This window comes from Perca fluviatilis, chromosome 5 (assembly GCF_010015445.1).
Source record: "Perca fluviatilis chromosome 5, GENO_Pfluv_1.0, whole genome shotgun sequence".
NCBI lineage: Eukaryota > Metazoa > Chordata > Actinopteri > Perciformes > Percidae > Perca > Perca fluviatilis.
Window position 1 is genome coordinate 28,112,964 of NC_053116.1, and position 17,107 is coordinate 28,130,070.

General features: G+C 44.0%; 1 protein-coding gene across 4 annotated transcripts in view; it reads left to right on the plus strand.

The window, feature by feature from the left end:
* bsna (bassoon presynaptic cytomatrix protein a) overlaps positions 1 to 17,107 on the plus strand; it is a 189,403-nt gene that overhangs the window by 158,565 nt on the left and 13,731 nt on the right. For all 4 annotated transcript variants that reach the window (XM_039801784.1, XM_039801785.1, XM_039801788.1 and 1 more), the window contains 5 exons: positions 830 to 1,330; positions 4,430 to 4,788; positions 13,389 to 13,482; positions 15,139 to 15,270; positions 16,384 to 16,439. In XM_039801784.1, coding sequence (XP_039657718.1) covers positions 830 to 1,330; positions 4,430 to 4,788; positions 13,389 to 13,482; positions 15,139 to 15,270; positions 16,384 to 16,424 — 1,127 coding nt within the window. In that variant the 3' untranslated portion in view covers positions 16,425 to 16,439. The remainder of the gene's footprint in view (positions 1 to 829; positions 1,331 to 4,429; positions 4,789 to 13,388; positions 13,483 to 15,138; positions 15,271 to 16,383; positions 16,440 to 17,107) is intronic.

Below are 17,107 nucleotides of genomic sequence, written 5' to 3' on the forward strand. Positions count from 1 at the left end.
ATCTAAACGTCCCCCACCCACCCAGAGGCTAGGCTTAGCAAAGAGAAAGAAAAAGAGAGACAGAGATAGCCGTTGCATGCTGATGTTTTCTTCTTCCTGAGAGTCACTTGGAGCTCTCTTATCAGTGGACTGCTGTCTGTCTGCCTGCCTGTCCATCCTTCCGCCTGTTCGTCCAGTCGTCTGTCTGTCCAATACTCGCATGGTTCTACGGCGTAGTCGTTTTCTTCGTTCGCTACACTCTGATTCACTTGAAAGGTCTTATTTGCACGACACAGATGGATTGTTTTTCTTTACAGGGTTTTCATTTTTATTGTCATTGGCTTTGAGGTTATGTTTATATGTGTTTTGATTTGTGAATTATTTGTCTACACTGCAAAACAGTCCCTCACAATAATTTCTACATTTAAACCTTATCCTTCAAAGATGGCCAGTATTGTTGTCTCCTTGCAACATTTAACCCATACCAACAATTTGCAAGGCAGTGTTTAAAGTATGTTTGTGCAGCCAAAAATTATTTACCATGTCATTGGCTTTCAATTTGAAGCTCAAACATTTAAACACAGAAACAGCTGCCAAAATGGACCGTTTTGCAATGTTTGTTTTATCCTGTTCATATTGTCTTGTAATGTGAAGGCGACGTGAGGTGTATACTGCATGGATGTAAAACTTTTATTTTTATTTTCTGCCTTTCTTTCTGTGTCTTCTTCCTCCTATTATTTTCTTTGGCATGCGGTTGGTCTTCTTCCTGCCTCCTTCCTTCTCTCAGCCTGCATGCCGCTGTCTCCAAACGACATGGAGATTGACTGTGATCTGCTCTCGGTTTCCAAAGCCTACCATCTGGGCCAAGAAGAAACTGACTGGTTTGAGAAGCCACGCGCCAGTTCTCGACACTACGGCAGCAGCCACTCATCTGGGAGGAGCCGTCACGGTGTCAAACACACCTACCACGATTACGATGAGCCTCCTGAAGAGGACCTATGGCCTCAGGATGAGTACGGCCACGGGGGGCGACACTCAACTTCAACCCGTGATCACAGGCAGCATGGCAGCTCTAGCCGACACTCATCCGCATCACGTCATTCAGATGAGCAGAGGTCCTCAAGGTCATCTAAGGGGCACCCCAAAGACCCATCAATGCGCCAAGACCCTTCAGCACGATCCTCATCTTCAGGAAGGCGTGGCGAGTCAAGGTCTGGAGGGTACCACTCTTCAGACTACTCCCGAGATCCGTCTGCGCATCACCACGGACAGCGCTCCTCCAGACAGGGGGACCCGCACCGCTCCTCTCGCAGCAAGTCCCAGCCGCCACTGGACATGCAGGGCCAACCAGGTAAATACTGGGAACCTGACTTTTCTATGTCAAGTGTAATGGCATTACATTTGCACTTTAGTGAAGAAGTTCACAATGTATACCCCTTCATGTCCATTATATCTTAACACATTTAACAGAATAGAAAAAGATGCTGTCTAGCTAATTGTGTGATTATTTAGCCAAATTATCAATTGACTGATTGGTACATTTAGTAGTTCAGTAGTAAAAAGGCATCATTCAAAAGTAGTTTGCTCATCGAATTTTATGACTAGGGCAATATTCCTCATTCATATTTCAGCCAGTGTAGGCAGTCTGGCGCCTGTCCAGAATGAACAGTTGTGCCAAAATGTCTCCATTTAAAACAAATTAAATGTCTGTGACTTGATAATTAGCAGGCACATTTCTAATTCACATATGAATCAAGTCCATTTTAGTTATACAGCCTCTTTATCACAAATCACAATCACATCATTTGCCTCAAGGAGCATTAAAATCTATACAGCATACAATACCCTCTGTCCTTAGACCCATTATTTGGATAAGGAAAAACTAACCCAGAGCAACTTTAACTGGAATAAAGGGAAGGAACTTCAGGAACAGCAGAGGAGGGATGGTGTGTATGGAGAATAGACAAACCAATGTTTTTATTACACAAATGGGCAATCAGGACAAAATCATAGTGAATTTGTAAACATATGTAGAATACATTATTTCCACTATGGAGAGCTGGAAAAATGTTTTTGTAAAATACGAGATTGTATTCTCAACAAGCCGCCATGACACTCTGTTGAAATTCTCGAGTAGCCAGACCCACGTCACGCGTTCGTCCAATCAGCTGCTGGTCAGGGGCGTGGAGCATCAACCATGGCTGTATGACGTCGCGACACCATGCTTCAGTCGTGTCGGACAAATGGATCTGTACCGTAACACCATGTAACGCGAATGACCTGGTGATGTGCATTCAACCCGTGCTGGACTCGTTCATAATGAATCAGCCGTCACTCTGTGAGTAGAGAATCCAGTCTGCAGTGTAGTTCAGACGCTTCACTGATAAACCATAGATTGGCTTCATGGTCAAAGATAGTTTTTGTATAATTAACTTCAGTCTCTGCCAGAGACGCCTGCTTTTAAAAGTAACATAAAAGTAACGAGTAAAGTAAAAAGTTACTTTCCATAGGGGGTAACTAAGTAAAGTAACGGATTAAAAAGGTCCCATGGCATGAAAATTTCACTTTATGAGGTTTTTTAACATTAATATGCGTTCCCCCAGCCTGCCTATGGTCCCCCAGTGGCTAGAAATGGCGATAGGTGTAAACCGAGCCCTGGGTATCCTGCTCTGCCTTTGAGAAAATGAAAGCTCAGATGGGCCGATCTGGAATCTTTCAGGGTTCATAGGTCATAAGGAGGACGGTTACCTCCCCTTTCTCTGCTTTGCCCGCCCAGAGAATTTGGCCCACCCATGAGAGAGAGACATCATGGCTTTCAAACGAGCAAAGTGGCAGTTGGTCAAGGCCACAACCCCACCCTCCATCTTGCCCCCCCTCTCCTCCTAAATAGCTACAGACCCAGAAATGGCACATAATAAGGAAAGCTCATTGTGAGACTGGCTCTAGTGGCTGTAATTCTGCACCAAGGCTGATGATTTTGGGAAAGAGACTTCAGATAGTATTAGGGGACCACTAAGGTCTATATAAAAGCATCGAAAGAGCACCATGTCATGGGACCTTTAAGAAGTAATGAGTAACGAGCAAACACTACTTTTTAAAAGTAACTTCCCCAACACTTCTACACAAACACAGAAAATGAGAGAGAGACAAGGACAAAGATCCTTATCCCAAACATCTGGATTGAGGCACCGACAACCAAGGAAGAGAGGTCCCAGGATGGCCGATGGTCCAGAAATTTTACAGTATTCTCATTAACAGGTCAAACACGGACTATAGTACGGGGCTTAATAATTCATATTGATTCTTTAAAAAAATTTAAGTTTGGATTCAAAGGCCTCAAATAGAGTCAGACTGTCTGATATCAGCAGGAAGGTTTTTCAGAGGAAGGGGGCACGGTAGGAAAAGGCCCTGCAGCCTGCTGACATTTTTAACTCTGGTGACAGACAGGAGCCCTGTATTCTGATAGTGGAGAACAGTGGAAATTAATTCCATGACTATGAAAAATTTGGCCAAGAGGTGGAATAGAATAAGAGAAAAGCAAAGGGCCAACCCTAAGGTACTCCACATTTCACATAAGAAACGTTTGATGTAGTTAGGTGTTCGGTGTTCTTTCAGATAGGTAAGACTTCAACCATGTGACAGCCATCACAGTTTAATAAAAGTTTGTTCCTTTTTTTCATTTATGATCTAAATGTTCAGTGAGCTACTCCATACATTGTTGAGTCATCCTGGATAAATAAGACCATGAACCATATAGAATGAATGAAGTGACATTTTTTTAAATGTATCTTACAGATCTAAGTGGTAGGTTCTCAAATAATTATTGGAGCAATAATAAACGTTATCAACGTTCAACGTTATCATTGGATAAGATCCCTGTGAATTCCTATTTAGGTCTGAGGCAGAAATATTTAATACAGCTTGTTGTTCAGTGTGCGTTTGATGCTTTTTTACAACCAACTGTCCCCTCAGGGATCAACAGTTTTTAATTAACTATATCAAGCGTAACTTTCCAAAGGAAATGTTTTCTCCCAGGGCAGCACTGTGGCTGTGTTCTTAGCAGTGTACTTATTAAATCGCTGGTTTGATCTTTGTTCACAACATTTATTGCGTCATTCTCTCTTTCATTGCTGCTTTACTTGTCAGTTGCTATTGTAGACAATGTAATACAAACTGAAATGCCATTATAATAATACTGCAGTTTCCTAATCAGCAAATTGGAGTTTTAGGTTCACAAAAGCAAAACTTTCTCAGAGGCAGTAATAGTCTCATTGGATAAATTAGACCTTACCTTACTGAATGGAGCCCATCAGTTGATTTTTTCCATCTAGGAACTGCATTTAAAAAAAAAAACTTTTTCTAGTTCTTGTGGTACGATGAGTCAATTATGGAACAATGAGCACAAACCTTTCATTTAAAAAAAAATGTCGACCTCCCTCTTTCCACTCAGGCTCCTCCAGGTCTGGCAGCAGCTCTGCCCGGGCTCAGGGCCCCTCTGGCGGGCCTACTGGGTCAGGGCGACAGGGTGGTCCAGGTTCCCAGACAGATGGAGCTCCAGGACAGAGGACCCAGCTCCAACAACAAGCCCAGACATCAGCAGCCAGGCCAGGGCAGCCTGGTGTCGCAGCAACCACCGGCCCTCAGCAGCAGCCCCCAACCCAGGGACAAGGCATGGGAATGGGCATGGGCATGGGCATGGGCATGGGCATGGGGCAGGGCCAGGCCAAGCCAGGGCAGATGGGACCAGTGGGTGGACCCATGGGGCAGGCCAGGCAGACAGGTCCCACAGGTACCACAGCACCCACCATGGTGAGTAAAGAGAGAGAAGACTAGTAGTACTACTAGAAAATGATAATCGTAACAAGACTTGTGGTGGTTTCCATTTTATATGATAAAGAGATGGTATGATAATGATAAAAAGGATGTAGTAATTTTTTTCTGTTTGAAAAAAAATAACACTTTCAGAACCATTAAAATGCTGTTCAGTGGCATTTCACACACACACACACACATATATTTTTCTTGTTTCCTAAAGTCACAAAAGACGTGTTTCATGATTGACAAAACTATCTTTTAATATTTTGTCATCTTGATATAACTAACCATTTCGATCAGGAAATTTATATATATATATATATATATATATCTTTCTCTCCATCCTGCTCCTAATAATTTAACATTTTCTAACACCCAGTTGCCAGCTACTTCATCCTAGTGCACCTTTCAATCCTTCAGATTATAATCATTTATCCCTCCAACCTCCATCCTACACTTCCTCCCAGTCATTTATTTTCTTTGCACCAGCTGTTCCTTTCACCTTTTCCGATTTTTAAGCCAGTCTTCACCCTCAGCCCTTGCTTTCCCTTGCTTTCCCTTTATCCCCCTGTGTCCCTCCATGCTCCAAAAGATAAGAGCTGGTCCATCTCCTCCCAGTTCAGATGGTTTATTTAAATTCTGATGTGCCTCTGTTGGCAGACCTTATCTAACACTGTGATTAACACAGAGGCAGCTGATAACTGAATGTTCATTCACTGTCTGCTAGACACTCAAGAAATTGGCACTCAAAATGTCTCCCTACAAAAATATGTTGCACCCTGCATTTACTCCATAATGATAAATCCATGCAAATGTATTGGAGTCTAGAAATGTGATTAGGACATTTAACGTGAAGATTTCAAATTGTTTGATTCTTTTCCTGAATTCATTGTTTCTAGTAAATACATATGTGTTGCCAATTAAGTTGAACTGTCAGCATGTCTCAAAACTATTCACGATAGGTTTTCACTGCTGAAAGGTGTTTGATATTCATACTGCTGCATTGTTGTACTATCAGCAGGAAAGCAAAGTGAAATATTTAATATGGTTTGATATCAAATTATGCAGGAATTTGTCTTGGAAATTATTCTGAACGCTCTGCTGTGGAATAGCTCCGACAGGAAGCCATAAACAGTAAATAGTGGTTGTCAGTTCGTCATTATTCAGTCCGCAAACTCATACACTTACACTCTGATGTTCGGTCCATTGTGTAATTAAATCATTGATTGAGTTGCTGTAATGAGTAATGAAATGCTGTATACTGCATGGTGCATTATAATGCACCACCTCTGCCTTGCTGCAGCTAAACTGGTGTCAGTGGGGAAAAAACTAGATAATATTATGTCATGGTTTTGCATCAGTCCAGTGTCTGTCAAGTCAAGTGTTTTTATGGAGTGTTTTTAAAACAGGAGTGACACAAAGAGCTTGACAGAAAACAGAGGACACAAAGTAAGACCATAAAATGAGAGAGATCAAAACAGGGCCAAATATCCTGTTCAGATAGTACCAACTGTTATAATAATAATAATAATAATAATAATAATAATAATAATAATAAGTTTATTTGATATAGCACCTTTCACAGACAGGGTCACAAAGTGCTTCACATGATAAAAATTTGTACAAAACATAATAAGTTATACAACTAAAAGAAGTAATTAAAAGACATTTTACATACAGGAATCAAAAGCAAATTTAAACAAGTGCGTCTTCAGCTGCTTTTTAAAAGCTTCAACAGAGACTGCAGAACGTAAGACAATAGGAAGAGCATTCCACAGGTTTGGAGCCACCGCTTCAAAGGAACGGTCACCTCTAGTCTTTAAACGGGTGCGTGGGACAACCAGTAATCCCTGGTTAGAAGACCTGAGGGGCCTATTCGTAGTGTATGAATGGAGCAGGTCCGAGATATACGCCGGAGCCTGATCATGCAAACCAAAACTTTAAATTTGATCCTGAAGTTAATCGGAAGCCAATGTAATGAGTATAAAATCGGAGTGATGTGCGACATCCTGCTAGACCTGGTTAGCAGCAGGATTCTGGACTAGTTGTAAACGGTCCTGGGACGATTTGCTGAGACAGGTGAAAATAGAGTTGCAGTAATCAAGCCGAGATGAAATAAAAGCATGAATAATCATCTCAAGCTCAGAATGTGAAACAGCTCCTCTAATTTTGGAAATGTTTCTTAACTGAAAGAAACATGTGCGGGTCAGAGATTTAATATGTTGATCCAAGTACATGTTATTATCAGTAACATGTACTTGTTACTGATAAGTACATATTATAGTGATGGCTAACAGAAAAGGTCTGGTCTGCGTCTTTCCTGAAGCTATTCTGTTGTTTGTGCAGCAGCCACTGTAGTTTAGTCCTTAAATGAGGGCAAAGCTGGAAAGAAACACAGCGACACAAAAGCTTTCTAACTTCTCATAGTGACTCAGCAAATATAAAAATGTCCAAACCAGTCCACTCAGACAAAGAGATGAGATGGGGCTATGATGCAGGCAAATGTGGGACTTCTACAGCGGCAACATTTGTAATTTTTTTACTGGAAGTTAAGACAAACACCAATCAATTACACTGTACTTACTCGCCGCCTTTCGGTCATTTAAAGTGCTTCAATCCAAACTTCACTGACAACAGCAGAGCTCCATACAAAAAAAAGAATACTACAAGTATGTGTGCATGAAAGTTCACTCTTAACCTTTGGAACAGTAATTAAAATAATCATAACTCAGAAAACACCTACGTAGTACGGTGGCCCTGAGAGGCCACAGCACGCAACTAAAAGAAAACACAGGGCCATATTTACAGGGGGGATGGGGGGTTACAACCCCCCAATGATCAAAGGTGGCCAGTACAACCCCCCAAAAAAAAAAATTATCTAATTTCCTATACATAACGACATTTGCACCATAAATTGAGGCAGAAAAGGCACACTGTCACAGAATGACCAGGAACCAGACTGGAGGTGAGTGAAGTTGAGTTTTATTGCAAAATCCAACACGAGGAACAGAGTGCAGGAACAAACAGGCAGATCTCCGACAGGTAAGTACTCAGTAGAATCAGATAGTTGGCGAGAGCGAGTCTAAGTGTCGTGATACAATCGAGACCAGACAAGGAGTGAATGTGTGTTGCTTATAAAAGGTGGTGGACTAATGAGGTGCAGGTGGTGGACTGATGATGTGGTGTAATGAGATGCAGGTGTGTGTAATCAGTACTGAGGAGATTGTGAGCAGCTGAGGGGAGTGAGTGACGGGGGAGGAGTGAATGCTGGTGACGGTGGGACCCTGACAGTACCCCCCCTCCCAAGGAGGCTCCCGACGACTGAGATGAGGGGCGAACACAGCGATGAGGTCTTCCCCGACCCCTGGGGGTGGGGCGATCAGGATGGTCAGCATGGACTGGGCGAGGAGAGCGGGGTCCAAGATGTCGTCACGTGGTCCCCACGACCGCTCCTCAGGACTGTAGTCCTCCCAGTCGACCAGGTACTCGAGCTGAGGACCTCGCCGCCGCGAGCCCATGATGGTGCGGACTCGATAGATTGCCTCCTCGTCGACGGGAACGGGAGGAGGAGGCACCTCGGTGTCAGGGTCTGCGGAAGGAGGAGAGACAGGGTCAGTGAAAGGCTTTAGAAGAGAGACATGGAATGATGGTGAGATTCTGTAATGAGGTGGAAGGTTTAGCCTGTAGGTGACGTCGTTCAGCTGCTTCTGTATAGTGACGGGTCCGTTGTATCGAGGACTCAGCTTACGGCAAGGCAGGCGGAGGTCCCAAGTAGAAAGCCACACCTTTTGGCCAGGTTGATATTGAGGGGTTTCGGACTGACGTCGGTCTGCTTGTGTCTTATGCCGACGTACTGTTTGTTGGAGATGTACGTGAGCCGAATCCCACACCTTCTCACTGTTCTGGAACCAGTAGTTAACGGCAGGCACCTCTGAGGGCTCACCCGACCAGGGGAAGAGAGGAGGTTGGTATCCCAGGATGCACTGAAACGGGGCGAGTCCTGTAGTGGTCTGACGAAGGGAGTTTTGGGCGTATTCTGCCCAGGGGAGGAAACGACTCCAGCTGTCCTGGTTCTGGTGGCAGTATGTCCGTAGATACAGTCCAATTTCCTGAATCTTCTGTTCAGTTTGTCCATTAGTCTGGGGATGATATCCTGAAGACAGGCTGACTGTAACCCCGAGAAGCTTGAAGAAAGCTTGCCAAACTCTGGAGATGAATTGCGGTCCTCTGTCTGATACAATGTCCTCTGGAATGCTGAAGTTTCGAAACATGGCTGAAGAGGGCCTCTGCGGTCACGAGAGCAGTAGGGAGCCCGGGTAGGGGAATCAGCTTACACCCCTTGGAGAATCTGTCCACTACAACAAGGATACAGGTGTGGCCGTTGGATCGGGGGAGATCGGTCATGAAGTCAATCCCAAGATGGGACCATGGGCGCCGTGGAATAGGGAGTGGCATGAGCTTGCCTGCTGGTAGCCTTCTGGGGGTGTTGGTTATGGCGCAAACTGAGACATACCGAGACACAACCTGGGAGATAGACGGCCACCAGTACCGTTGGCTGAGGAGCGAGAGGGTGCGCCTGATACCTGGATGTCCTGAACCCAGAGCAGTGTGAGCAGAGTCTAGTAGGGTGGTCCGAAACTGACGAGGGACTAAGGTTAGCCCTTCGGGGCCACCCGGCGGAGCGGGATGGAGAAGGTTCACCTGAGAGATCTGCTCGTCAATGTCCCAGATGATTGGGCTGACGAACATGGTTGGAGGGAGGATGGGTTCAGGTTGGAGCTCCTCTGATGCTGACTGGTGAAGACGAGAGAGGGCATCCGCTTTGCCGTTCTTACTGCCTGGTCGGTAGGTGATGTGGAAGTCGAAGCGAGTGAAGAAGAGGGCCCAACGAGCTTGGCGGGGATTTAACCGTTTTGCCTCTGATGTATTCCAGGTTACGATGATCAGTTATGACTTCAAACTGGTGATTGGCTCCCTCCAACCAATGCCTCCATTCATCTAGGGCCAGTTTTATGGCCAGCAGCTCCCGATTTCCAATATCGTACTTCTGCTCTGCCGGGGAAAGCTTCTTGGAAAAGAAGGCACATGGATGGAGTCTGGGAGGTGTCCCCTGGCGCTGAGAAAGCACCGCACCAACACCGGTGGAGGACGCGTCGACCTCGACAACAAAGGGTAGTTCTGGGTTGGGATGAGCCAGGATAGGGGCAGTCACAAAGGCGTCCTTGAGGCGTGTAAAGGCGGTGATGGCCTCTGGAGACAGGGACAGGGATTTGGGCTGCCCCTTGAGGGCTGAGGTCAGGCGCGCAGATGAGACTGTAGTTGTTGAGGAATCTTCTATAGAAGTTGCCGAATCCAAGAAACCGCTGGAGGTCCTTTACAGTAGAGGGATGAGGCCAGTTTTGAATGGTGTCCACCTTCCTCTGATCCATCTGGACCCTGTGTTGGTCAATGATGTAACCCAGGAACTGCACAGAGGGGGTGTGGAACTCACATTTCTCCAGTTTCAGGTATAGTTCGTATTCTCTGAGTTTCCCCAGAACCAGACGGACGTGTCGTCGATGTTCAGAGAGGGAGGAGGAATAGACGAGGATGTCGTCTATGTAGACCACTACAAATTTGTTGAGAAACTCCCGGAGAACTTCATTCATGAACCCCTGGAAGACAGCTGCAGCGTTGGCCAGTCCGAAGGGCATAACCTGGTATTCATAGTGTCCAGAGGGTGTGACAAATGGCGTCTTCCATTCGTCTCCTCGACGAATGCGGACCAGATTGTATGCACTGCGTAGGTCTAGTTTGGTGAAGATGTGAGCTCCACGCAGCTGCTCCACTGCAGCAGGGACCAGAGGAAGGGGATATCTAAACTTTACCGTTTGTGAGTTGAGTGATCTGTAGTCTATGCACGGCCTCAAACCCCCGTCCTTCTTGGCCACAAAGAAGAAGCTGGAAGCAGCAGGAGAGGTAGACGGGCGAATGAACTGCTGCTGAAGTGCTTCCTTCACATACTCTTCCATGGCTCTCTGTTCTGGAATGGAGAGGGGATAGACCCGGCCCCTAAGAGGAATAGCTCCAGGTTGTAGGTCGATGGCGCAGTCCCAAGAAGAGCTCAGCAGTGGAGTCCTCCAGTACCATAAACGTGATTTCTTCAGAGTGCATGCTGCCTACACGGAGCGTCAGTGTGGGGGAGAAGTGGCGAATCTGTCCCTTGCCCAGCGGTTTTCCGCGGATGGTGTGGACTTTCAACTCCTGACTGCTCCGACGTTTACGGACCCCTAACGTTTGTAGGAGTGGAGTGGCGATGAAGTTCCCCGCTGAGCCAGAGTCAATGAGGGCTTGCGCTGTAACACAGATACGCGCAGTCAACACTTGTACTGGAGTATGAATCAGAGTTTCTATCCTTGGAGGGAGTTGAATGGAACTCACCGCTGGGGTCGAACGGGGCAGTCTCCGATGAAGTGTTTGTTGTCTCCACAGTATAGACAGAGTCTGAGTCGTCTACGGCACTGATGCTCAGTAGGTGACAGACGGTTGGAATCAATCTGCATGGGCTCAGTGGCTGGGGAAATGACTGTCGGCACCGCTGGCGAAGGAGAAACAGCAGTGGCAAGAGTCCTCGCAGGCAGACAAATGTTGGGAAACACGAACAGTCTTTTGAATAAGGCTTTCCAGTCCCATCGTGTCATCATATACCACCACTAGTTGGCGGACATCAGGGTTGAGACCATGTCTGAAGGCAGTGATTCCAGCCACTAGCTGCCGCCAGAGTGCGAAACTGAAGAGCATAGGTACTCACTGAAGATTGTCCTTGGCGAAGCCGATAGAGTTGGTCATGAACGGTGAGATCTGCCGCCACCTGCCCGAAAACTTCTTTGAAGTGTTGAATAAAGTTCGACAGGGATGTCACCACGTGGGACTTCGAATTCCACAGCGACTGGGCCCACTGGAGTGCTCGGCCCGACAACAGGGAGATCACGAAAGCCACTTGGGCCGTATCGTTGTTGAATAGATGAGCTTGCATCTAGAAATACAGCGACACTTGGAGCAGGAAGCCGCTGCAATCCTCCGCTTCTCCAGAGGACGTCGCTGGTCGGGCAATGGGACTCGCCGCGGCAGCAGCAGCAGCCAAAGCAGCGGGTGTTTGCGGAAGTAGATGCCGCTGTGCTGAGAGGAGAATCTCTTCGGGAACGGTGGGTGGATTAACAGGCGGTGAAGGAAGGAGTGACTGACGCACCGCCTGCACCAGCTCTGCGAACAGGTCTCGAACTGGATTCTCCACGGGTTCCGTTGGGTTTTGCATGACGGTCTGGTCTTCTGTCACGGAATGACCAGGAGTCAGACTGGAGGTGAGTGAAGTTGAGTTTTATTGCAAAATCCAACACGAGGAACAGAGTGCAGGAACAAACAGGCAGATCTCCGACAGGTAAGTACTCAGTAGAATCAGATAGTTGGCAAGCGCGAGTCTAAGTGTCATGATACAATCGAGACCAGACAAGGCGTGAATGTGTGTGTGCTGCTTATAAAGGTGGTGGACTAATGAGGTGCAGGTGGTGGACTGATGATGTGGTGTAATGAGATGCAGGTGTGTGTAATCAGTACTGAGGAGATTGTGAGCGGCTGAGGGGAGTGAGTGACGGGGGAGGAGTGAGTGCTGGTGACGGTGGGACCCTGACACACACACTGTTGCAGAAAAATTCACAACAATGCAGAAAAGTTTTGCTCAAAAGTGGAGATCTCAACCCCTCCAATGTTGAACCCAAAGTTACGCCCTTCCTTGATTGAAATTCTCAAAACATGTAATTAATATATTCAAATTGTCAGTATGAAGATAAAGGAATAAAAGTTAAGTAAAAGAGGTTAAAAAGTTATGTAAAATAATACAACAATGAGAAAAATTATCTTAATTCAGGGACAGAAGTTCCACCAAAATAAAAATAAAAATGACTAACAACAGAAAATCTATCAGCAAAGGCCAGTGGGAAAAGTTGTTTAATATGTTTTGAGCTTACATTTACAATCAACATGTTTTCAGCTTTCCTCTGATTTTCTGCTGTACATCAATTGCTTTGTATGATCAGTGATTAGTGTCCCATTTCATGTGTGTATTGCAATTATCTATCGGCCCTTTTTTAACAATAACAACAATATAATTACAATGATGAAATATGTCTCCCCTGTTAGGAGATGTTTTCCAAAAGTTATTATATTCTTATTATAAATTATTCTTTGCCTGGACAAGAAAGCAAATGTGATCAACTAGTTTTTCTTCAATCATAAATTCTGAATGGACCCCCAAGCAAAGGTAGATAACTGACAGTTGACTGTGTTGACGATGTTGAAACTCATCATTCATTCATTCAGTCAGTCATCATTAGTGTCATTCAGTAAGATGTCACAACAGAACACAATTTGTGTCTTCTGTATTGTGAATATCTAAGAGTTACCTGTATTTCTCAACCACAGTTTTACTGTAAAAAAAGGTATAGTACTACTGAGATGTTTGTGTTACTAAATGATTAGCTTTGTGCTTTCCCTCCGTGGACTCCTGCTGTTTTGTCTTATCATTCTCGCCATCTCTCTCCCTCTCTCTGTCTCTGCAGGCCAAAATCGACACGCCTCCTGTAACAGCTATTGGAGCAAAGGCAGCGCCTGTCATGGCCACAAAAGCCGCACAGCCCCCACTTACAGGCATAGGTACAGTATAATCATCACACAGAGACTCCAACCTCTCTCACATCTGCCAGCTGCTGCCCACTGTCTCTGTATTATGTAACTGGTGTGTGCTGTCACATCTAATCTGAGATTAATCTGCAGATAATCCCACAGTGGAAAACAGACAGGAGGGGTTTTACTTCATGGCAGCAGAACAGCCTGAGTGTACAAAGTCACTACGTAGTGAGTTGGTCAGTTAGTTGATTTGGTGTTAACAGTTAAGTTAATTTGTTGAGTAGGTAGTAAGTTTCTTTACTTTCATATCAAATACCCAAATCCAATGCTGATGCAGGAAGAAGTTTGTCTTTTATGCAGTGTGGTTGGTAAATGGATGGATCTCGAGTCCTACATGGAGTCACAAACAGATTTGATCAACAGATAAAAGGCAACAATTCTGACAAATGATGCAAAAAAGCAAACAAAATTACTAATAAACAACTACTCATGTATGAATATTTGCTGGATTCATCTGAATATTCTGAATCCCCTGTGATTTTGGAGCATTTGTTGGACAATAAAAGATGTTTGAATATGTCAATTTAGGAGATTGCTGCATTTTATTGAAAATGCAGCCTATAAATCTTTCTCTTACCTTAAAGGAATAGTTCACCCAAGAACAATATCAATTTTATACTCATCTCCCTAGGTTCTCTATGGTCCCAGAAAAGGTTTTCTATGGAATGACAAATGAAAGTATATCAGTGCATACAGACTTTGATGGAGTCTGAACGAAAGATAGCAAAAAAAAGGTTATTCAACGTCTGAAAATCTTGAATCTAAAAATTCCTGTGCAGCATTATCTAAGTGTCTTGTATCCATTAGTGGGCTCATGGAAATCCAAACACAACTGTTTTTGCTAAACTATTGCTAAACAATGCGTTTCCCGTGAATTAATTTGTTATGCATGCGTGTGCATGCATGCGCACGCATGCGTCAATGTCTTTTTGCACCGCTCTGCTTAATGCCATTTATTAAAAACCTGAACTATTCCTTTAAGCATGTGTTTTTTAGTTAGTTAACCTTACTTTAACCATACTGTAGTTTCTCTTCTCAAACTCTTATTGGGTGTGTTATTGAAGGTTTGCAATAAAAAATGAAATGTGGCTTATTGTCTGTCCAAATGTCTGTTGCAGTGTTTTGATATCACTGTGTAGTCTTGATGATCACTGTGTACTGTACAGTCTATCTTTTCATGTGGGTTTGTTGGTAAATAGTTTATAAGTAATTAATAGTAAATAAGTTAATTAGATGGACAGCAAACAAGGAGGAGATCTCAAGTAATGACTGAAGACTACAGCAGCAGATCTATACAGACAATCTGCCAACTAAACACAGGAAGCCCACTTAACTCTATACATAGGAGACCTAATCAGTAAGAGGGGTACAGGCTGGAGGTAAGTGGCTGAATCAGTAGACTGGCAGGGCAGGAAAGATTCAACAAGGGCAACTAATGCAACTGAAGGTTGAGACATCTTTTCTATCTTTATGAAAAGCACTTGACACCAAAGAAAGAAAGAAAAAATATGCACAAAGACAGACGCCCCATAATATTAGACCTGCACAGATACTGACATCTCTTGTCCTCTGTATACATATTAGTCTGTCGTCAACTCTTCATCTCTCTGTTTTTCTGTCCAGGCTCCAAGGCAGTTCCTAGGCCAGGAGGTATTGGCAGTGCAGCAGCAGGTCAGCCTGGCATGGAGGGAGAAGGGATGTTGTCCAAGATCCTCCCTGGATCTGCTGCTGAGCAAGCCGGAAAACTGGGAGAAGGTACATCAAACAAATCACTTAATTACAGCACACTTTAAACGTGATTAAAAGTAATTGGGCCATGATATAATGAAAGACATCAATCATGTTGAAAACATGACTATTACTATTAATAATCACCATGTTAATAATCTCATACTTTTTGGAGAAAGGCACTTTCCAAACTAGATAGTTACTTTACTTAATTACTTTCCCTGAATAATAACCCATGGATACATTACTGAACTGGCCTAGTGGTCACAGGGGCCCAATGGTTCACCGGGCACCTGGTGACTGTTAACGTTTTTTTTTTGGATAGTCAATCAAACACAGACATGCAATGGACTACAGAGAGTCCATATGACTACAAATAGACACAAAATGACTGCAGAGACAAGCAAAACTACAAGGAGACACAAAATGACTGCAGAGAGACCAAACGTAATTACAAAGACAGACAAAATGACCACAGAGAGACAAAAAGTGACTAGAAAGAGACACAAAATGACTACAGAGGGACAAAAACCAACTTCAAAGAGACAAACATCTACAGAGAGACAAAAACTGACTACAAAAAGACACAAATGACTACTGAGGAAGTACAAAAGAGATAAAATTCAACTACAAACAGACAAAAAGTAACGACAAAGAGACACAAATGACTACAGAGAGACAAAAAGTGACAACAGAGACACAAAACGACTACAGAGAGACAAAAGTGACTACAAAGAGATAAAACGTGACTAGAAAGAGATACAAAATGACTACAAAGATACACAAATGCCTACAGAGAGACCAAAAATGATGCCAGAGACACAAAAAGGTGACACTAGAGACAAGACACTAGACAACTACAAAGAGACACAAAACGACTGCCACATCCATGTAATGACCATGACATTGCAAAGCCCGTCTTAATAGTAACTCATTAGAGTGCTATCAAGTTGCACAACAACCAAACAAAAAAATTACATGCCTTCATCCTACAATGTACTGCCCATCATTAACTTGATCATTAAGAATGCAAACATAATTTTACCTTCGTGAGATGTGAGTTTTACTACTAAGTCGCTTTGTTCTTACCCCTGAGTTAACATATATTTAACCTCTTTTGTCTTGTCCACTTTTCTCCAGCTATCACCGGTTTTGGCAAGAAGTTCACCTCTTTATTCTGAGGTGCTAAGATTAAGGTACGTATTTACCTTTGTTCCTTTCTCCTATTCAATTCAATTCAATTGTATTTATAATATCAAATCATAACAAGAGTTATCTCAAGACACTTTACAGATAGAGCATGTCTAGACCACACTCTATAATTTACAAAGACCCAACAATTCCAATAATTTCCCCAAGTGCCAGCATGTAGTGCAACAGTGGCGAGAAAAAAACTTCCTTTTAGGCAGAAACCTCGAGTGGTGAGGAAAAACGTCCTTTTAGGCAGAAACCTTGGACAGACCCAGGCTCTTGGTAGGCGGGCATCTGCCGCTGCCGGTTGGGGGTATGGTGAACAGTGGCAATTATAGTAACAATAGAGATAATGGAACTATGACTAGAAATACAGTAGTAGTTGTAGCAGATCAGGGCATAGTAGGGAGTGTAGCAGGGAGTGTAGCAGGGTGCCGAGCAGGACCACGGCAGCAGCTGCAACCATTTTTTAGGTGCCACCCTAATCCAAGGAAAACTGCGAGGCAAGAAAACATAAGGAATCCATATCCCAATAAGTCCTATGTATCCCAATAAGACAAGACAAGACAAGACAACTCCTTCATAAAAGAAGCAGCACTGAAAACACACTAGGAAACTATAAGGTGATTTATTATCTACTTGGGCTTTTATTTTATGGGAAAACTTGTAGCTG